Source organism: Guillardia theta (assembly GCF_000315625.1).
Source record: "Guillardia theta CCMP2712 unplaced genomic scaffold GUITHscaffold_1, whole genome shotgun sequence".
Lineage (NCBI taxonomy): Eukaryota > Cryptophyceae > Pyrenomonadales > Geminigeraceae > Guillardia > Guillardia theta.
This window is the reverse complement of record NW_005434673.1, coordinates 1,279,963-1,299,709: the sequence shown is the minus strand read 5'-3', so window position 1 is coordinate 1,299,709 and position 19,747 is coordinate 1,279,963. Positions and strand designations below refer to the sequence as shown.

The following is a 19,747-nucleotide window of genomic DNA, read 5'->3' as shown; positions in this document are numbered from 1 at the left end:
AAAAATATGTGGGGGGGGGCAGAGGGGCTCGAGATGAAAGGTGTGTGGAGGAGGAGGAGGAGGAGGAGGAGGAGGAGGAGGAGAAGAAGAAAGAAAGGAACTGACTGCTTGTAAACGTCGAGTGCATTGCGAGGTTGGTCAAGCCGAAGATAGACGTTGGCAAGCTGATGCAAAAGAATGAGTGAGAAGAGAAGTGTTGAGGGGGGGGGAGGGGAGAAGAGGAGAGGGAAGATGGGACAAAGGGGGAAGGAGAGGGAGAAGGGAGGAGGAGGAAAAATCAAGAGAGAGAGACACCTGAAGGTAGGTGCAAACCATCTCTTGGAGCTTCAAAGAAGAAAGATACTAATAAAGCAATTCATTGTTGTCCATGGACATCATTGGCAGGCAATCAGCATGCAAGCGGAAAGTGAGGAAGTCGACTGGGATGGGTGGAAGCAGAAACTGCAGAAAGAGCAGGAGGAAGAGGAGGAGCAGAAGAAAGAGAAGCAGGACGAACATCAGGTGCAACAGCTGGAGAAGCAGGAGAAAGGGGAGCAGGAGGAGCAGGAGGAAAAAGAGTTACACAACCTGGAGCTCTGCCTCTCGAAGCAAACCCAGTTGGTAATATCCTCGTCCCAGCTTCATCTGCAGCAACTTCACCTCAAACACTCCTCCTCTCGTCCCACCTTCCACCACCAGTCCGCGAAGTTCACAGCTGAGGTAGCAGCTGAATAGCGGCACGTCGTCAGCTCGCGGCGTGCTGGGCAGTCGACCTCACCTGCTCCCAGCTCGACTGCCTTCCTAGGGTTGTGCTCAACGCTGAGCATGTAGTCGCACAAGGCCTGCGGCATCCAGGTTAGCAGATTATCGTCCTCTCCTCCTCTCCACTTACTCTGCTCCTCCTCCTCCCTCTCCCTGTCCAGCTCTCCCCTTCCTACTCTCCTCCTTCTCCCTCTCCTTCTCCCTCTCCCTCCCTTCCCCGCCCCTCCTCCTCGTTCTCTCGTACCTTGGCGAGTGAAGGTCTCTCCGCGTATTTCTGCATGTTGAGCTTCTCCAGGTTGACGAAGGCGCCGCCAGGCTCGGACTGAAGTCTCGTCAGCACTGGGGCCGAGGAAAGGGGGAAGGGGGGATGAAGGAGGAGGAGGGGTAGGAGGAGGAGGAGGAGGAGGAGGAGGGGGAGGGGGAGGGCGAGGAGGAGGAGGAGGGGGAGGGGGGGGGAGGAGGTGAGGGGAAGGGAGGCAGGAGGAGGAGGGAATCGGAGGGGAGGAGGGCAAGGGAAAGGAAGTGGGAGGGGCGGGGAGGTAGGAGCACCTGGAGGGAGGCGGTTCCGAGGCGCACGAAGCGACCGGAGGTAGTGACGGGCCTCGTCATGGCAGTGCCGACGCGGCTGCTCAGACGTCAGCGAGAGACACGCGGCAGCTGGCTGACCTCGACGTCATGGCTCGCTCAAGTGACATGCCGGTGCCGGGCTTGGTCAAGCCTGAGCCCGGACGAGAGAAGCCGGAGAGAGGACGACCGTTGTTGGTCATGGGTCTGACGGCAGGTGAAGGCCCAGACACTGTAGAGGACTGGGGGCTGCGACAAGGTGAGCTGAGAGTTGGAGGAGAAGGCTGGGAAGTACCGACTGAGTGAAGTGCCAGGACGCGGGACCTGAGCTGTAGCATTCTCATCGAGGAGAAGCTCGGCAAGACCTTCTTCATCGAACTCTGTGTCGACAATGCCATTCTTGTTGGTCAGGGCTCGACATTTGATCCACCACACCTGCTTGCTATCGTCACGATGGCAAACGAATTTCAAACTCCCCGACCTGCTGGTCAACGCCGTGCCTTCCCAGGAGCTCGGTTGCGACATCAATGCACTTGTCATAGTTGCGACGTCGGAGGCGGGAGAGTGCGAGATGAACAGGGTCTACTGAAACTCTCAACAGCAGGACAGGGGCAAGCTGGGGATGGAAGAAGGGAGGTAGCAAGGCTAGGAAATAGGAAGGGAGGGTGGAAGCAGGAGGAGGCGAGGAAGGAGAGGAGGAGGAGGTTCACCGAGGCCTTGGAAGGGATTGCTGTCTGCATGCCACTTGTCTGACAGCGTCGCTGTCTTCGCATCTCCAGCAAACTGACGAGCGGCTGTGTCCAGCCGCCCCCGCGCCGCCATGGGCGAAGGCGAAAAGTTTAGTCAATGAAAGACCAGCGTTAAAAACCCTTGCGATCTGACATCTTCCCCCCTCGCCCCCCTTTTCCCTCTCTCCCTCCCTCCCTCCCTCCGTCCGTCCACTCCGTCCGTCCGTCCCTCTCTCCCTCCCTTCCTGCCCTCCGTCCCTCCCTCCCGCTTCTCTCGCGTTCTCCCTACCTCTCTTCATCCATCCATACCTCCATCCATCTAACTTTCCTGCCCTCCATCCCTTCCTGCCCTCCCTCCCCTCTTTCTCTCCTGGTTCCCTTATTCTGCTTAGGCAGATGAAGCATCGTTTTGTAGCCGAGTGTAGCTTCCTGCTTCTAGTCTGCCTGACCTTAGCAGAAACCAAGGAGACATGTACCACTGATCCGCCTCCTCTGTCCATCATCTTCATCACCAAGAGGTACGTCTTACCTCTTTCACCTGCTCCTCACCTACTCGCTTGCAGACCAGGAGGATTCGACGTCCTCTTGGAATGTCTGGCACAACAGTCTCGCCGAGACTTCGAACTTATCATCGTCGACGATCTCAACAAGGAGAGGCATCACGAAGCAGCCAAGTACGCCGAGAACCTTCGAGTTCCTCTGAGAGCCATCGTACAGAGCAAGCCCAAGACTCGAGGCAAGCGCTTCGGTCAGTGCAACGCCATCAACACGGGTGAGATCGTGAGAGAGATGTTAGATGAGTGATGAGGCTGGGCAGGTCTGGTCCTCTCTCGCGCTCCTTTCGTCTCTGTCGTTCAGGACAACGTCTGGCTCCCAGCTCAGTTCGTGGAGAGGACAGTCAAGTTCTTCAAGGAGCATAAGAGGGATGTACTCTTGTCCTACCCCGAGAGGAGAGTCGCTCCTCCTCCGGGTCGACTGCATCACAGCTTGATGAATGACCACTCGGTGAAACTCGTCGTCTCCTTTCCTGACCGTGACCCTGCTGCTGCAGACTCTAACTATCTTCGACCCTCCCGTCACTGTCGACCCCATCGCTGAGGGCTGGGAGGTTCAGTCATGGAACAACACTATGACGGCAGACATCTGGTCCAACATCGGCAAGGACGAGTTCATACCCACTGAGTGGTTCGAGTGTGCGGCTTGCACGGCCTCCTGGGAGCTGTACGCGAAGCTCAACGGGCTGGACGAGGCGCTGGATGTAGGAGACGATTCACAGGAGGCGAATGTCAAGGATAGAGCTGTGATCATGGGCCAGAGGATGAAGGAAAACCCCTCGGACATCGGCAAGGCCTGGAACGACCTGAAGACTCCTGTCATCCTGATCAATCATCATGAGTTCAGTGAGGACGAGACGTGGGCTCGTTTTGAACGAGACACCAACTTCCATCGATGGAGGGCGATGAAGGACTTGATGGAGTTCGACGAGTATCCCTTAGAGGCTCCGAACGAGTTCAGCCTGGCTCGAGTGAGAGAGTTGGAGCACAGCTTCGTCCAGTCCCATCTCGTGACAAGGGACGGTGTTGTCGTCGATGTCGACTGGTCGTTCCTCCCGAAGCGCACCCTGTCCGATGACGACCGCAAGCAGCTTCAGGTCGCCATGGCCCCTCGGTTCGGGTACAAGCCGGAGGTCATCTTCCTCTACGACATGGCGCCCGAGGATGAGGCGAACTGGTCTGACGGGCTCAAGGAGACGCTTCGGCTTCTCCGCCGGCATTTCCACATGATCCTGCTCAACATCGGGTACATGAACCTGGAAGATCAGCCCGAGATAGACTTTCGCTTGAAGGACACATTCCACTTCATCCTCGGCTGGGGAGACTTCTCAGGGAAGGCGGATTACTTCATCCGCCAATACAACGAGCGGATCAACCCCCGCAGAGCTGAGAAGGGAGTCCAGCTAGCCACTTTCGGCATCATTCTACACGGGCCGCACTGCACTCCGGACGAAGAGGCTGCGGCGGTGTATGGCGTGTTCGTGTGCGACTCGCCATGGCAAGAGAGGATGTTGAAGCAAGACTTCCCATCACTCAACGTGTTTCAAGCCAAAGGTATCGACCCTCGCCTCCTTCAGCTAGAGGGCCGAAAGGCGGAGGCGCCTGCTTTGGATTATGTTGTGATCGGCGACTTTACCTCCTCGAGTCGACCTGAGTTGTTGATAGACAAGGAGGGCGTTAGGCTCTTTGCTGGGAGGTACGTGGACAGAAGTTCTCCTGTTATCGAGGAAGAGCTTCGGGCTGCGGGAGTGCGTGTAGAGCGGATGCCCAACGCGACCAGAAGGAGAGAGTTGTACCGCAGCAGTCGTGTTGTCTACTTTCCGATGACGAGCGAGGGTTCAGGAGAAACCATCTTGTTGGAGGCCATGGCATGCAATGCGAACATCGAGATTGAGGACGACAACGAAAAACTTCACGAGCTGCATTCCATGCATCTTGAAAATGGTTTTGTTCCAGATTCACAAGCATACACAGAGGTTCTTGTCAAGGCCTTGTGGAGTGTGCTTGCGCCTGGGGCCCTTAAGTGAACTAGAGAAGATCTCGGAGGAACACAGGGCGCTTGATCGCGTTGGTCATTCCTTCGGTGAACTTGTACTTAACGGGATGTGCTGGAAACAGGTCAGCCATGGACAGCAAGACGTTGGAATCACTGTTGGAGCAGGCGAGATGACTCTTGCTTGCTGCATGTTGAGAGAGCGAAGCCCATCCGGCTGCAATTGACTGTCACCAAACACTTCAAAGGCTTGTCACAGTACCATTCCCGAAGACTTTCGTCTTATTCTTTATCGTAGGAGGTGTCGTAAAATTTGCAGGGATGCTCTGAAGTAAATTGAATCACACCCTCGCAATCTCCTAGGGTTCTGTCGTTACCACTTGTTTCTCCTCGCCCTCCTGCTTTGGATTTCTTTCCTCTCGCTTCTTGAGCGCTGCGATCTCAACCTACAAGGGACTCCCATCAACATGAAAAGTGACAGCAAGTAGATTCAACCAGCTGCTCGATGTGAGTCATAAGTTCGTGCTTGAGGGCATTCTGATAGTTCTTGCTTAAGTTTTTCACTAAGTCCTCAATGGGCCTACCAATCCTCGTGAGTCAGCGTAAACATGTAATACTTCTCTTACGGTTGCATGGCCAATTCTGCCTTGCCGTTATCTTGAGTCTGTGGACGGTATCGCAAGCCAAAGGTGAGCATGATAGAGACGTGATCTTGAATGCGTTGCCGGTGCTCTGCGCTCATGAGGTGCATATTTGTCTGCATTGGTTCAAAACTTTGAATCATCCCCTCATAACACTTACCACTTTGATGTCCGGCTGCAAAATCACATTCAACTCCGGTATCAAGTCGATGGCAAGTATGTAACGATCAACGTATCTTCGTAGCAATGGATTCATAGATGTCAGTACATGTTGAGTTACGTTCATATTTTGTTTCTGCCTTTGGATAACCTGTTGTACACCAGTCCGTTTTACTTCGTGAGATGGAAGAACGACAACAAACCTCAGAGGCAGCTCGTGGATATTCGATAGAAGGCCATTGCGGAGCGGCACAAAGATGGTGGAATTTGAGACAAGGAATCTTGAGGTACGGGCTCAACGAGTATGATTGATGTTGGTTGATGTAGCTGTGCATGACATCTGCATCCCCCAAAGACTCCAAGCAAGCGCTAGTCTGTATGCATGCACGTTATAACTGATGACTTGAACAAGAGATATTACTGACCTTGAGCATTCTTGGATCGGTATATTTCACTTTTGGGAAATTGTGTTGGCATCCTATTGCCCAAAAATCAAATTGGAATGCAAACCAGGAAGTGGAATAGGCAAAAGAGACCCAGTAAAATAGTCGTCATGCTGGAAGAATGAAAATTCAGCAACTTATGCAAATCCATGTGCTTGACTACGGAAAAATTGTTATCTTGCTTCGTTCGGATCTCGACATAATTACCCCCTTGCTTCTGGTCCTGCTTTGCTGCAAGCTTGAAAGTAGCATTCCAGACATCAAATAGTCCGCTACTCATGTTGCAATCCTGCGTAGTAGTCCTTGAATAGATCGAAGATAGTTGCTTCATTCTACCCGCACGCAATCTCCAACGGTTCGTAGCTTTGCTACATCCACGTGTCCACCGTCGCGAGAAAGCATCTGAGAATATGGGTCAGCTCGATATGATTTCGATGTACCATGTCACCTGAAGCGCATTCAAACATGATCTTATATCGCCATTATGCATTTCGTACACCATACTCAGAGCCTGTCGGTCAATGCTGAATTGCTCAGCTCGACCTGACAGATTTCAGATGTTTCACGAGCCAACAAAGATAATGACATACAAATTGTCTGCAGCCTTGAAATCATTCTCTGTTCCTCGGGGGGAGCAAAGCGCACAATGTGAGCGATCTTTTTGACCGCTCTGAGCGATGAAGCATAGCTACATACAACATCATTCGAAAAATTAACGAGGAGGAGATTGACATACACGTCATTGCAGATGCAAATGATTGGACGATTTACAGACACGTGTTTTCTTTTCTTTTGCCCAGATTTTGCATTCTTATCGGTTCGATCTCCTGGGTGATCATTTTCCTGCCATATATTTAGGTTTTGTCGTTCATGTCTTGATCGAGTACTGTGTCTTCTTGTGAGTCCTTCCCAGATTCGCGACACATCTTCAAGAGAATATCCGCTAAAGCCTGTGGGAAACGTCATGTCTGAGAACGTCTCACTGATTGTCGACCTGGCCTTCATTGCCACCGATTCCATCCACTTCATCAAGTATAATACAATTCGGTCGGCCTCCCGTAAAGGAGCCTCTCATCTCCGCGAGCGCCTCCAGGCCTGAAATGGTATCATCAGACCACATCAAACACACAAAAACTGTGTATTACGGATCTTGAGTGCAGATGCAGTTCTCTCGTCACTGTTGGCAGAGCATTTGAATAGATTTGTCAAAGGACGAGTGATTCTCATACCTCGCGTTGATCTCAGCAGGAAAATATCCTGCATGCTTTGCAAGCACATGGGCCAGGGTAGTCTTGCCGGTACCAGGGGGCCCATGCAGCAAGAGAATCTGAGTTCCAATTAGCTAGACGGATTATCCAATCATATAGCACTGTCATCACCTTGCTCATGGGATTCGGCCTTTGCGGACCCTTCGCATTCTTCCCAAACACAGATGGATCCCATTCCTTGAGCCATTGGAGAACAGATCGATTGGTTTTCTATCATCATCTCCATCACATTCCGTCTGTGAAGACCTGCAACGTACCTCATCGCTCAAGAGTTGCAGGAAACTTCTGGGTCTGTATTTGTCGACCCATAGTTTGCCATCTTGCACATTCTCAGCAGGGCTGCAACTTTCGATGAGCTGTTACTAGCGTACAGTAGAGCTCACCGATTGCGTTGAGAGACTTCTTGGAGTGGCCTTCTTGATTTCTCAAGAGCTAGCTCTGCTGCAAGGTTCAAGATGTTCGTTTGTAACAGGGTGGTGTTGGTCATGTCTTCGCTCTGTGCCTGACGAAGGTGTCAGACAGGCATCAGCAACGGGTGGCTGGACTATTACGCTGATTCGTTCTCTAAAGACGTGAACGTTGCCCTTCGAGTCTCGAATCTGAAGACCTTGAGGCTCGACTCCAGACAGACATGGCCTTTTTGTGGCAGCATCACTCTCTGGGACAGCTCTTTTCCTGCTCCCAGGAGACGAAGATGAGGAGAGAAAGTTTGTATCCGACGCCATCTCAACCATGGACAGCTCGTCGACGTCCATGCTGCCGGTCTTCAGTCTGTTTGTTCAGGATCAAACGACATTTCTGAAACCGCATCGCAATATTTAAAAAAGCTAACTCTTGTTTTGTTCATTCTCTTGTCAAAACGTCTGCGCGTGTTGGTTTCTCTCTCTTCCTCTTCCTCTCTTCCTCTCTTCCTCCTCTCGTCAACTCACTTCTCTCCTCATCGTCGTCCTCGTTCTTCTCTTGCTGCCTTCCTCCCTCCCCATTCCTCCCTCCCCCATGTCTTCAATTGCCTTCGCGCCATTCTGCCCTTCCCGCCAAAATCAATAAACTCGTTATGAACCGTTTCAAATACGTTATTCAAGACCGTTTCCAAAGATACGAAGAGGCGCGGCAATGCACAGGGCCACGGCAGCGACTGCTGCAGCGGTAAGGGCGAGGAGGAGGAGGAAGGAGGGACAGGAGACTGTGGAGGAGAGAGTTGGTGCCATGGACGAAAGGGCAGAGAGCATGGTTCCGCAAGCAAGCGATTGATCTTCGATATGATTAGCGGAGGAGATATGAAGGACGATGCGCAGGAAAACCAACTGTGATGTTGGAAGGATGAGTTGGGAAAGAGGGGAAAGAAGAGGAGTGTTCCTCAAGAGGTCACTAGATGCTATGAGTTGTCTCTGACAGAAGTACGCAGGTCGCACTGTTGCTTGCTGCAGTTCTTACTATCGTGACATTGAACAAGCGAACCAGCGAGTATGAAATGTTGTCGGCCGCGGTTCCCCGCGGGCGCCAAGCGCTGTATGGCGGCTGGTCCACAGTCAGCAAGGATGACTTTGTTGGACGCTGTCGGTGCACCGGATTTTCGACATACAACCCGGATCAGCGAGTAGTGTGCGCTTGCAGCGGAAAGGATGACCTGTGGAGGAAGGGTCCATGGGACATAGTAACAGGATGTGGGTGAATGTGCTTCATTCTAGCTCCACCTGACTTTATCTCAGATCCTGTCGTTGTTGACAAGTCGGACGACGACCCTCATGACATGGGCAAGTACCTCACCATTCAGGCTCAAGGCTTCCCCGATGGCCCCAAGGAGCCAGCGCACTACTACACGCTGATCCAGCCCTGGGACGACATTGGCAAGCCTTCCATGCCCGAGTTCTACCCTGACGCACAACTTGGAGTGCCTGAGGATGGGTTCTTCGCGTTCGACACCACTTCCTCCTCCGAGTACCCTGCGTTCAAGCAGATGAAGGGCTCGCATTCCTCGCCTATCGAGCTCATTGAGACTGCCCCCGTGCTGGCGAACCTCTGGCGGTGAGAGACGCGCATGGCAAGACCAGAGGCAGCAGTGTTAGCGTGTAGCTGCTGGCTGTGTGGAGATCTTGTGTTGTGAACTTACTAGAACTGAGAGTGTCGGCTACTTCCACCTTGTCAGTGCCAGCATATGCTGCGCACCGACAGCCAGGTCCACCACCTAGAGACGAAGTGATCACATGGAGGAGGGAGATGGAGGAGTGACCTGTAGCCCTCCTAGGCTCGTGATAGCACAGGGAGTCCTCCTGTCCTCGCTGTCTCCCAGCCCCAACATGCCGCTGCTGTCTGCAAGCACCCTGGTCACCTAATCACTTGCTGCGGGGAGACTTACTGGAGCCCCAGGCGAACACAGCCCCCTGCTCGTCCACCGCTGCTGACGTTGCGGGCCCGGCAAAGATGCTCGCGATGTTGGAAGAGCGGAGAGGCTCGAGGATGCAAGGGATGCTGGAGCCTCCGTCAAGACCTGGAAGCCGTCAGTCTCCTTGGGAGGAGTCAACGCACACCGGTTCCGAGCTGTCCTCTCTCGTTGCTGCCGCACACCCACACTTTGCCCTTGTCGTCGAGGAGGAGGCTGTGCTCTCGACCTGCTGCTGCCTGAGATGTTCAGGGAGAAGCAGGAGAGTCAAGAGGAGGAAAGTAGTCGATCGACTGAAGTCAAGACAACCTGCACGATTTTGACATTGTTGAGGAGAATGCGAGTAGGGACAAGCAAGAAGTTGACGCCTTCATGCCCGAGCTGACCCTCCAGTCCACGACCGCAAGTGAAAACTTCACCAGTGATTGTCACGGCCACCTGCAATTTTGGTTTAAGTCCTCTGTCCTCCTCTCCCTCTCACTCCTCATTCTCTCTCTACTCCTCTCCCTCTACTCCTCTCCCACTTCCATCTTCCTCACCGTGTGCCAGTCCCCTGCTGCGATCATCTTGAGCTTGCAGCCGTAAAGTCCTGCAGCCTGAACGTCAGTCGCTTCCTCCTCCTCGTCTCCTGCAGCAGTACCCTGTCGAGCCCCGCCCTCATTGGACGCGAACTTGAACATCGTCAGGGGACATGTAGCAACAAGGTTGGTGCTGACCATAGGGGACGGACGACTGGTCGAGTACCTCGTTCCCGACCCCAGCTGCCCTTCACCTCCTCGCCCCCATGACGTGGCATGCCCATTCCTCTCGATTGCAAGGGAGTGATACCTGAAACGCAAAGTTGGTAGGAAGAGCGACGATTCGTTCTCACCCTCCCGCAGCAACGAAGACGACATCGACCAAGTCCTCCTTGACAGCTGTCAGTACGTTTCCTCTCACTTTTCCTCCTCTCTCCACTTAATCTCCTCTTCCTCGATCTGCTCCCTTTCGCTTCCATTATTCGCACTACCTGCATCTCCTTCTCTTGAAATCTCTCTCTTCCACTCTTCAAGTCCTCCTCCTCCTCCTCATCATCATCATCATCATCATCCTCTCCTCCTCCTCCTCCTCCTCTTCCTCCTCCTCTTCCTCCTCCTCCTCCTCCTCTCGCCTCCTCTCGCCTCCTCTCGCCTCCTCCCCCTCCTCCTCCTCCTCTTCCTCTCTACTCCTTCTCACCTCAACTGCCTTTGGCTCCACCAGGTTCACGATGTCACCCTGTCCAAGCTGTCCTTGCAGTCCATCCCCGAAGGAGAAGACGATGCCTGAGCTGCTGCACTTTCACTATCTCCCCTCCCTTCCCCTCCCTCCCCATCTCCCCTTTTTTCTCCCTTCCCTCGTTACGACTTCCCTTCTCTCCCACCTGCTCAGCAGCAGAGAGTGCCTCTCTCCTGCGGCTGCCTGAACGATCTGAGGATCAACATTCAGCTGTATCAGGAGGGACAGGAAGAAGGAGAAGGAGGGAGTGAAGAAGAGGGAGAAGGGAGAATGAGGAGAAGAGGTGAGAGACGAGGTGAGAGGGGAAGGAGAAGGGGGGGAAGAGGGAAAGGAGGAAGCAGGAGCAACAGCAATGGGAGAGCAACAGCAACGGCTCCTCGTGTCTTACCTCGATCATCGCAGGAATCTCTTTCGGCAGCAGACTGCTCGTCTCCTTCCTTCCCAACCGTCCGCCCAGTCCTACTCCCATTGACAGCACCTACTCGCACGTTCAGGACAGGCCAGCTTCTCCTCTGCAGTACCTTGCTAGAGCTAGTAAGTAGAAGGTTGTGCGATCGACCCGCAAAGACTCGAGCGACGTTGATGTCCTCGAGCCCGAGGACGCGAGAGGGTAGCTCGTGATCTTCCTCGTCTCCTCCTCCCAGCCTCCCGCCGCTCCCGCTCCCCCACGCCATCACCTGCCACAGCGTCTCAGCTCCTGCACACGCTTCATCATGCCGTGCCTGCGCTTCGACCCCGAACTTGACGCACAGCTCCTCGCTCTCCCACATCCCTTCCCTCACCGCCCGCACTCGGAACTCCGTCCATCCTGCATCCCTGAGGACGATGGGGCCGACACAGACCTGAAGGTTGTGACCAGCAGCAGAGGAGGAAGAGGAGGACCTGAGAGTCTTTGCTGGGCTCCTGACCGTCTCGGGTGTAGTGGAGGATAGCTCCTGGGGTCGAGGAGGTGAAGAGAATCTCAACGAGCTCCAGGAAGACGCCGGGGGAGGGAGAAACGCGCGGAGTCTCAACTACTTGGAGGAGGACAAGGCGAGCGTGAGACGCCGGCGAGTCGATGAAACCTTTCGCCATGGCGCGAGCGGTGAATCTGTAGGAGATGTCCAATCGAGGAAGGTGGGGATGAGGAGAAAGTGAAGGGGGGAGGGGGGGGAGGGAACAAAGAAAGGACAAGAGCAGGGAGGAGAGGGGAGGGAGGTGGGTGGGTGAGAGCGAGCGAGCGAGCGAGCGAGCGAGGGTTGGGGAGATAATAGGAGAAGGCAACTGTCAGAGTGCTGAGAGGAGAGGGAGAGGAAGCACCGAAGCTCGAGGGGTTGCCATGGAAGGAGCGAGATTCCTTGGAGCAAACCAGTTCCAGTGAAGAGATCCTGATCGCGTCTGTCGAGGCGTATGGGACGCTGAAAGAGATGAGAAGAGGAGGAGGAGGGAGAAGGATCGGAGTCATCGAGGGTGAAGAAGATGCTAGCATCCTTGTGCTCGCTCGTCATTGCCAGCTCCGTCCTCTCCCGGAACGTTCCCGAGCTGCCCATAAGCTTTAGACCAGCACAGACAGAGTTTGACATGAGCTAAGGACTGAAAATCGGAAAGGGAGGAGAAAGGAGAAGCAGGGACGAGGGACGAGGGACGAGGGACGAGGGACGAGGGACGAGGGACGAGGGACGAGGGACGAGGGACGAGGGACGAGGGACGAGGGACGAGGGACGAGGGACGAGGGACGAGGGACGAGGGACGAGGGACGAGGGACGAGGGACGAGGGACGAGGGACGAGGGACGAGGGACGAGGGACGAGGGACGAGGGACGAGGGACGAGGGACGAGGGACGAGGGACGAGGGACGAGGGACGAGGGACGAGGGACGAGGGACGAGGGACGAGGGACGAGGGACGAGGGACGAGGGACGAGGGACGAGGGACGAGGGACGAGGGACGAGGGACGAGGGACGAGGGACGAGGGACGAGGGACGAGGGACGAGGGACGAGGGACGAGGGACGAGGGTATCACCTAGGAAGCAACTCTGGGGAGCTCAAACGATTCTGAACGATGAAGTCGCAGGTGGCGAGGAGGGAATCAGCCATCTTGTATGCCATGGCCATGCAGACTAGCCTGCGAGACACCTTAGGAACAGGATAGGAAGTGCGAAAGAGCTGAAGGAGAGGGAGGAGAGCTCAAATAAATGAGAGCAACGGAAGGAAAGAGGGAGAAAGGGGGAGAGAAGAACCAGGAGGGGGAGAGGAGGAGAGAGGAAGGAACAGGGAGGAGGAAGGAGGGAGAGGAGATGGACAAGGAGGGAAGAGGAGAGAGAAAAAGGAAAGAGCGCTAGGCGGGGAACAAAGAGCGTTGAGGACCTGTAACATCCGGGCTTGTCAAAGACAAGAGGCTCACGGTAGAGAGCAGAGGAGGAGGAGGGTGAGTCACCGTTGAGCGTGTAAGTGATCTTAAACCCCATCTTTTCCTCCTCCCCTTCGATTGACACTCTCGCCATGTCAAGGAACACTTGCTGGCCTACGAGCTCTGGATCGAGGGAGGAGGGTGGCATCGTTTCGCCCTCCAGCCGTACTCGAGGAACTTGAAGCTGCCAGCTGTCAGTCGGCAAGATGCCCAGCATGTGTCGACCTGTTCGAGGAGACGATAGGTGGAGATGGTGGAAGGGACGCAGTTGGGGGCGATGGCGATTGTGTTTATCTCCTGTTGCAGTTGAGGAATCGATGAGAGGAGAGGAGAGGAGAGGGAAATGGAGTACAGAAGGAAGGGAAGAGGACCAGGAGGGGGGGGGGCAGGAGGGGGTACAACCTTGCTCCTCACTCGGATCGGTCTGGAATAGACGGAGGAATTCTTACAAGGAACTTTCCCATCCTCATCAAAGTAGATGATGGCGTTTTGAGTGCAACAGGTCATGGACAGAAAGACGCTGTCCTCCTCCCTCGTCTCTTCGAACGTAACGCTCTTCGTCTCCCCTAGGATGCGATACACCGGAGACTTTCCCACCCGACTCGGCCGCCTCCCCTCCTCTACTGCCACAGCCTGCAGCATGAAGTCGCGTGCACTGTCGTCGCGGTGCTGGAGCAGGACAGGCTTCGTGTAGAGGGAGGACGTGGGGGAGTCGGGGGAAGGGATCGACCCGTCGGAGGAGAAGAAGATCTTGGCCCCCGGCGTCGGGCAGGCGATGCTCACCTTTACCTCCAGCTCGTGCTCGCTGAAAGTCTGCCAGGGGACGCGAGGAGCCAGCGTTCCATCCTCCAGCACCCTGGTGTTCCCACTTGCTCTGCTTTAGAAGCGGGCGAGCCAGGCAGTTGCCTGACCTGGGGCTGAAGGAAGGCTGACAAACGCGATCGAACTCGAGCCGATGCTCCCGCTCATTCTCGCTCCTCAGCAGCACGCCGACCTGGGCCATGCTCCACATCCTCGAGTCTCTGGTACCATCACACGTCAATTGGCTTCTGCCCGACAACAAGTAAGAAAACCTGGAGTAGGAGGAGGAGGCGGAGCCCTTGCTCTTTCTGTACCAGTCCAGCTTCTCCTTCACCTGCCATGCATCACTGACTGGTCACCTATCGACTCACTACCTCTTGCATGCTCCCCTCGATGCTCTGAATCTCAGCGTTCGCGCACAAACTCTCACACACCACTTGAGTTACAACCTGCAGAAAGTCATCCGACCCTCTAACACAACAAGAGCAGACCGATCCCTTCTCGTCCATCCAGCCCTCATGAACGGGGCAAGCAGCCCACACCCTGTGCAGAGCAGCGTCATCCTCCTCCTCCTCCTCCTCCTCCTCCTCAAGTGCTCAGGGGCTCACATGACCATAGCGCTCCCTTCCCTCCTTCCCTCCTCAACCGCCAGCGTCGCCGGAGTCCAGCAGAGCAGCGCCTTGGAATCTTGCAAGAAGACGCTGAGCATCACAAGACAGACCCGAAACTTCTTGTGCGAGCTCATCAAGTAGACGCTATCCACCAGTTCCCTTGCGAAGACCCATCTGCCCTCCCGGTCCTGTACTTGCAACCTCTGCTCCTGTGTTCGCCCTAGGGCAACTACCAGCACAACCAGCGCTGCATTGTCTGCGGTGGTCTGCAAGCGACGAGGGTCTTGTGCGAGCGCTGTGATGTTATCTAGAGAGACGTCGTCAAGCTCGCACACCTTCATCTCGGTCAAGACGCGAAGAGGAGAGGAGAAGACTACCTCTTCAGCATCCAGCTCCCGCATGGCCGACAGGAACTTTCTGCGATCAGATGCTGCAGTCTCATTGAAGGGATGGGGCGAGGGTATCGGATGAGCCAGCAAAGTCAGGCCCCGCAGTTGATGAATCCCAATCGCCTCCCTCGCACCCTGCCCGGCATGCATCGATACGTCTCGCTACTCGGGCAACGTCGGAGACGAGGAGGGACAGGGAGGGAGGGAGGAGAGACAGGATCCTGATTCATGGCCTGTCGCAACAAGCACTGGAAGCCTCCATAGAGGGAGAGGAGGGAGGGAGAAACATGGAAGGGGGGGGGGGGGGGGGAGAGCAAGGGAGAGGGGAGAACAGCAGGGAGAACAGGTGCCTTCGATAACAGAATACCAGCAATCCCGAGGCGGGCTGCTAAACATAGCAAAGAAAAAAAGATTTCACTGAGTTTGGCAGCCATCAACGGTCTTATCTTTCACGCTACTTGTGTTTGCTGTCTCCTCCCTTTCCTAGTTTCCTGTCGAGGCGGATTTTGTTGGTTTACCTTTCCTCCTTTGCTTGCTCCGGCTTGCCTTTTCCATGTATGTTGTCATTGAAATCGAAACTTTTGTCTACCTCATGTTAAGGACTTTGTTCTCAGCACAAAGTTGTCTTTCGATCCCTTCTCTGCCTGCCCCCGGCCCCATCCTCCTCAGTCCTCCGCATCCACCACTCCCCCCTCCTTTATCACCACCATGACCACTAACACCACTGCCTCCTCAGTCTACTTCAACCTCTCCTTTAGTATCATCATTGTCTTCTAAATTCCTTTCTTGCCTACAACCCCCCCCTCCCTCCCCCGCTCCCTCCCCTCACCCACATCCACCTGTGCCAGTGTGTACGACTCGACAGCGGACACGACCAGGAGGATGAATCTTCTCCTCCTCCTCATCCACGATATCCGATCGTCTCCAGATCCCGTTGTCCTCATCCTTCTCCTCTTCAACTCCTGCACCCTCCCTTCTCCTGCACCCTCCCTTCTCCTTTTCCCTCCTCTTGAACCCTACCTTCATCCGCTCGCTGGTTCACCCTCCCGCTGAAGCACTAACATGAAACAAAATTCATTCTCAACATGAAACAACATCAAATCTTAACATGAAGCAACATTATATCTCAACATCAAGTAACATTTCGTAACTCTCAACATCACCTCTCCTCTGCTGCCATGCGCTCTTAGCCGCCACACTCTTGTCACAGATCTGTTGTGCTCCCTCGGTAGGTAACAGACAGGAGAAGCTTGACAGCCTTCATCGCGTCACTCCCTCCGTCTCCTGACACCCGAGACGCTGCTGGGTCCACCGAGAGAGGAAACCAGTCGCTGTGCTTGACCGAGCAATCCATATCAGCATGGAGGACCTTTGGGAGAATCTCCTTCACCTGTCGCACTATCATTTCCTTCCTCCATTCCCTCCATCCTTCTCCCCACACTGTCTCCCCCTCCTCCTCCCCCTCCCCTCCCCCTCCTTACCGACACCTTGGTCCATCCAAGAGATCGCATCGGATCCCCTTGACCTCCTGTCCACAGCGACACACGAAGGAAGCAGTTGGCAGAGCAGGATCGGAAGAGGAAGGAGGGTTTGCTGCTGAGCGACTGCCCGTTGGGGTGACCAAGGAAAGGCTGCGGATCGTCGACAAGGAGGGAGGAGGCGGACAAGCTGTGGGCCTGACGTCTCTTGCCTGCCTCTGCAATGACATGGACGGCTTCGCTAACTCCGTCCGCCGCTCCTCCTGTCTTCCTGTTCCTCAACGCCCTCTCAAGCTGAGGCAGGTCAGCCTGTAGGACTGTGATGACAAGGTCGAAGAGGCCGTCCTCGCTCACGGCAAGCGATGCTTCCTCCCCCCGTCGCTCCCTCCCAACACTCTCTGTGAAGTCTTCCAAGTCCAGGGGCCCTTGCAGAGGAGATTCCAAGCTGAGCCGCTGAAGACTTGCATGCTTGTTGCCCATCGGACTGAGCTGAAAACTCGTTCTCACCTCCACTTCCTCTTCTTCTTCTCTCTCCGCATCGTCTTCGTCTTCGTCTTCGTCTTCGTCTTCTTCGTCTTCCTCTTGATTGTTCTCCCTTCTTTCTTCCTGCACGCCCACATCCTTCTCCGCCGTTGTGCTCCCCTGCGAACCCAAGAGGCTCCAAATGGACTTGTGCATGACATCGATTTGCTCCTGGAGGTGATCGAACTCGTTGCCAGGCCTGCCATGTGAGCTTCTTGGAGCCAGGAAGGAAACAGAGCTCGCAGAAGAAAGAGGAAGAGGGCCTGGGGTCGAGTCTGCATCTTTCCTCTCCCTCCTTCTGTTCAGCAAGCTCATCAGTCCCTTAGGGCGTTCACTGCCAACTTGTTGGTTGTCTGAAGCTGGAAGGGTGGACGACGACGATGGCGTCTCACGAGAATAGACAGCCTCTCTCGCTCGCGCTGCCTCCTCCTCCTCCTCCTTTTGCTCAGCCGATGGATCGACGCTTCGCTGCTGGACAACTTCTCGCTGGTAGATCTCAAGTGAAGCATTTAGCGCTGCTACCTGCGTTACCATCACTTCCTCGCCCCCAGTCTCGTCAGAGGAAGCTCGTCACTTACGGTCGCCCTGAGCTGGGATCGTTCTTGGAGCAGCTGAATGATCTGTTTCTCTTTCGCAGGGCTGTGAGGTGTAAAGTTGGGGTCTTAAAGGGGAATTGAGCGAAACCTTTCTGTCCTCCTCTCTTGCCCATTCCACACGCTGCTGACAGCCTCCTGCATGAGCATGAATAAGCCGTCTCCCTGCTTCTTCCGCCATCATCATCATCATCATCATCATCATCATCATCATCATCATCATCATCACAACCGCCGCCGCCGCCATTACATTGCTTAATCTTTTCTCCTCTTATCTTCTCCTCATTCTCTTTCTCGACCTCACCTTCAATGCTTTTTCCGACTCCTTCAGCGCCGAGGCGAAGGACTCTGACTGAGATTCTGCGCGCAACCTGGTCGCTTCCAGCTGCGCACGGAGTCTTTCCTTTTCTTCCTCGAGCTTATCGCACTTTTCCTCTAGCGAACAGCAACTGTCACTGACGTCAGCACACCCGCCTGCCCTCCCGTTGCCACGTCTATCGCCTTCTAGTCATTCGCTGCACCCTGGACAGCAGCCGATCTCGCTCGCTGCAGCAAAATCACACAAGACGAGTCCGCTTCTCTCTCACCTCTTCAGACGGATAACTTCAATGCGCTCAAGCTCCTCCATCGCCTCCCTACAGCACAGAATCGTCAGAATTCCTCTCCGTCCTTCCTCCTTCCTCCTTCTCTCTCCCCCTGCCTTTCCCTACCTTGTCCCTCTCCCTCTCTCCCTCTCCCCTTCCCTATCTATCTGTTTCAGCTCCTCTAGAAGCAAGGCTGAGAGGAATGAGAGGAGAACTTACATAAGACTCGCATTTGAACTCGCAAGCTTCTCGTTCATCTCAAGAATCTTTCGGATCTCCGCAAAGAACACGGCTGGAGAGCGAGATGAGGCAGAAGATTAAGGAAGTCAAGTACCTTCACTCTCGTGCTCTTCCTCATCCGGGCTCGAGTTCAGACTTCTCCGATGTCTCTCCTGATTCGTCCTTGACAACATCGACACCTGCAGCAGGTCAAGACCGCAACAAACTATCCTCGCTCTACCGGGAAGACGCAGAATCTTCGCCTGCTCAACCTGAGACAACAAGGTCAAGAGCAGCAGGAGCGCGAGGGATGAAACCGCGATCTCCTTGCATGCAACTCTGAAACCTTGAGAAAGAGTCAGATAGAGGGTCAGAGGGCGAGATATACCTTATGGAAGAGACCAGTAGCAGCGTCTCGCGAGCGCTTACAGTCTTTCTGGATCTACTTCATCGTGAGATATGAGTGAGTGATGGAGCAGTAGGTTACAGATCGAGATAGCATTGCTCTTTCCTTCAAGAATGTCTTGATGCTTTCTTCCACCTGCTCGAATTCAAACACTGACTTGCGAAACAATTCACATCAACCTCTTCATGAAGCTGTTCAAGAGCACCTTTGTCACGCTATCATACACGTTCAGTCATATTATAATGACAACAAGGATATCAAACGTTCTTCTTCACAATTTCTCGGAATGCATTCAAGACGAACTTGGAGCTCGCCGTCCTTCTCTGCATGGCCGTCTGCTCATCGCTTTCCCGCAGCGCCTCTAACATCAATGCCATCTCCTGGTAAATTTCGTCGGCAGATTTACACCAAAGAACAGGAGCGGACCTGATTGGCTGACTCCAGAAGCTGCTCCAGTCCAGCTGCAGACTCTCTCTCCTCCTCAAACGCCTAGAAACGCGTCATTCTCTCGTGGCAGCCTCTCGCGTAAGATCACCTTCATGCATCGCCTGATGCAGTCGCTGGATTGCCTTAGGTGTTGCAGCAAAGACAGGAGCAACTGTGCGAGGGTGAGAAGAGAACTTCTCCGACGTAGCTGCAGGCAGGTATGACCTCGTCATGGGTCTGGGCACTTGCAAGGGAGGGTGACAGTTCTTGTTCCTGCCCTGAAAACCCATCGTCCTCTCTCCCATCGCCGTACCCGCACTGACTCAACTTATGATGACAAGTTGCCTGCATGAGACAGTCAGCTGCAAGAGCTGAGAGCTCTGAGGCGAGGCTGCTTGCCTGCAGTTCGAGCGCCTCCCTCACAACCCTCGTCGCCTCCTCCAGCGCTCTCATGCTCCTGGTCCCCCTGAAGCCATAACGGTCTTCGGTGTAAAACAAAAAAAAACAGATACTAAGTTTTAGTTCGCCGGCCCGGGCCGCCCGGCCGGGCCCCGGCACGCGGTTTCTGATCGGATCGCCGACGGACTCAGACGCCGACCGGACGGT

General features: G+C 54.6%; 7 protein-coding genes across 7 annotated transcripts in view; 2 read left to right on the top strand and 5 right to left on the bottom strand.

The window, feature by feature from the left end:
* The window catches only part of GUITHDRAFT_156789 (hypothetical protein), a gene marked incomplete at both ends in the record, with an annotated part of 4,531 nt that extends 2,404 nt beyond the window's left edge, over positions 1-2,127 (bottom strand). The window contains 11 exons of the mRNA XM_005842442.1: positions 102-164; positions 295-342; positions 568-624; positions 666-706; positions 758-821; positions 986-1,063; positions 1,291-1,366; positions 1,408-1,554; positions 1,601-1,740; positions 1,787-1,890; positions 2,016-2,127. Of these exons, the coding sequence (XP_005842499.1) occupies positions 102-164; positions 295-342; positions 568-624; positions 666-706; positions 758-821; positions 986-1,063; positions 1,291-1,366; positions 1,408-1,554; positions 1,601-1,740; positions 1,787-1,890; positions 2,016-2,127 (930 nt within the window). The remainder of the gene's footprint in view (positions 1-101; positions 165-294; positions 343-567; positions 625-665; positions 707-757; positions 822-985; positions 1,064-1,290; positions 1,367-1,407; positions 1,555-1,600; positions 1,741-1,786; positions 1,891-2,015) is intronic.
* A 302-nt stretch (positions 2,128-2,429) lies between these two features.
* On the top strand, positions 2,430-4,614 carry GUITHDRAFT_99294 (hypothetical protein; the record flags this gene model as incomplete). The annotated part of the gene is made up of 4 exons (XM_005842441.1): positions 2,430-2,551; positions 2,597-2,805; positions 2,851-3,038; positions 3,085-4,614. The coding sequence occupies 4 exons, from the start codon at positions 2,430-2,432 to the stop codon at positions 4,612-4,614; spliced, it is 2,049 nt and encodes a 682-aa protein (XP_005842498.1).
* A 1-nt stretch (position 4,615) lies between these two features.
* Positions 4,616-6,325, bottom strand: GUITHDRAFT_99293 (hypothetical protein; the record flags this gene model as incomplete). The annotated part of the gene is made up of 12 exons (XM_005842440.1): positions 4,616-4,797; positions 4,843-4,906; positions 4,958-5,026; positions 5,076-5,160; positions 5,207-5,337; positions 5,382-5,396; positions 5,584-5,754; positions 5,806-5,858; positions 5,917-5,982; positions 6,031-6,112; positions 6,160-6,225; positions 6,272-6,325. The coding sequence occupies 12 exons, from the start codon at positions 6,323-6,325 to the stop codon at positions 4,616-4,618; spliced, it is 1,038 nt and encodes a 345-aa protein (XP_005842497.1).
* Positions 6,326-6,408: 83 nt separating this feature from the next.
* Positions 6,409-7,153, bottom strand: CTF18 (chromosome transmission fidelity protein 18; the record flags this gene model as incomplete). The annotated part of the gene is made up of 5 exons (XM_005842439.1): positions 6,409-6,511; positions 6,560-6,607; positions 6,807-6,918; positions 6,969-7,000; positions 7,053-7,153. Coding segments are annotated over 5 exons (396 nt in total), but the record flags the coding sequence as incomplete, so codon positions are not given.
* A 1,040-nt stretch (positions 7,154-8,193) lies between these two features.
* Positions 8,194-9,204, top strand: GUITHDRAFT_149813 (hypothetical protein). The gene is made up of 3 exons (XM_005842438.1): positions 8,194-8,237; positions 8,497-8,755; positions 8,801-9,204. Exons 1-3 carry the CDS (start codon positions 8,205-8,207, stop codon positions 9,118-9,120), a joined length of 612 nt encoding a protein of 203 aa, XP_005842495.1. The 5' UTR covers positions 8,194-8,204; the 3' UTR covers positions 9,121-9,204.
* Positions 9,205-9,219: 15 nt separating this feature from the next.
* Positions 9,220-15,063, bottom strand: GUITHDRAFT_99290 (hypothetical protein; the record flags this gene model as incomplete). The annotated part of the gene is made up of 24 exons (XM_005842437.1): positions 9,220-9,276; positions 9,322-9,401; positions 9,448-9,579; positions 9,620-9,710; positions 10,011-10,060; positions 10,112-10,142; positions 10,188-10,299; positions 10,343-10,380; positions 10,687-10,777; positions 10,871-10,917; positions 11,114-11,203; positions 11,247-11,402; positions 11,460-11,567; positions 11,608-11,815; positions 12,025-12,246; positions 12,726-12,827; positions 13,166-13,296; positions 13,338-13,409; positions 13,527-13,968; positions 14,024-14,134; positions 14,186-14,247; positions 14,288-14,362; positions 14,405-14,456; positions 14,522-15,063. 24 exons carry the CDS (start codon positions 15,061-15,063, stop codon positions 9,220-9,222), a joined length of 3,102 nt encoding a protein of 1,033 aa, XP_005842494.1.
* Positions 15,064-15,972: 909 nt separating this feature from the next.
* GUITHDRAFT_160481 (hypothetical protein) lies at positions 15,973-19,594 on the bottom strand (the record flags this gene model as incomplete). Its single annotated transcript, XM_005842436.1, has 15 exons — positions 15,973-16,303; positions 16,395-17,435; positions 17,492-17,552; positions 17,598-17,644; positions 17,811-17,955; positions 18,094-18,141; positions 18,310-18,382; positions 18,425-18,482; positions 18,510-18,581; positions 18,698-18,751; positions 18,895-18,930; positions 18,991-19,095; positions 19,142-19,204; positions 19,251-19,313; positions 19,367-19,594. The coding sequence occupies 15 exons, from the start codon at positions 19,592-19,594 to the stop codon at positions 16,118-16,120; spliced, it is 2,280 nt and encodes a 759-aa protein (XP_005842493.1). The 3' UTR covers positions 15,973-16,117.
* Between the last annotated feature and the right edge of the window lie 153 nt (positions 19,595-19,747).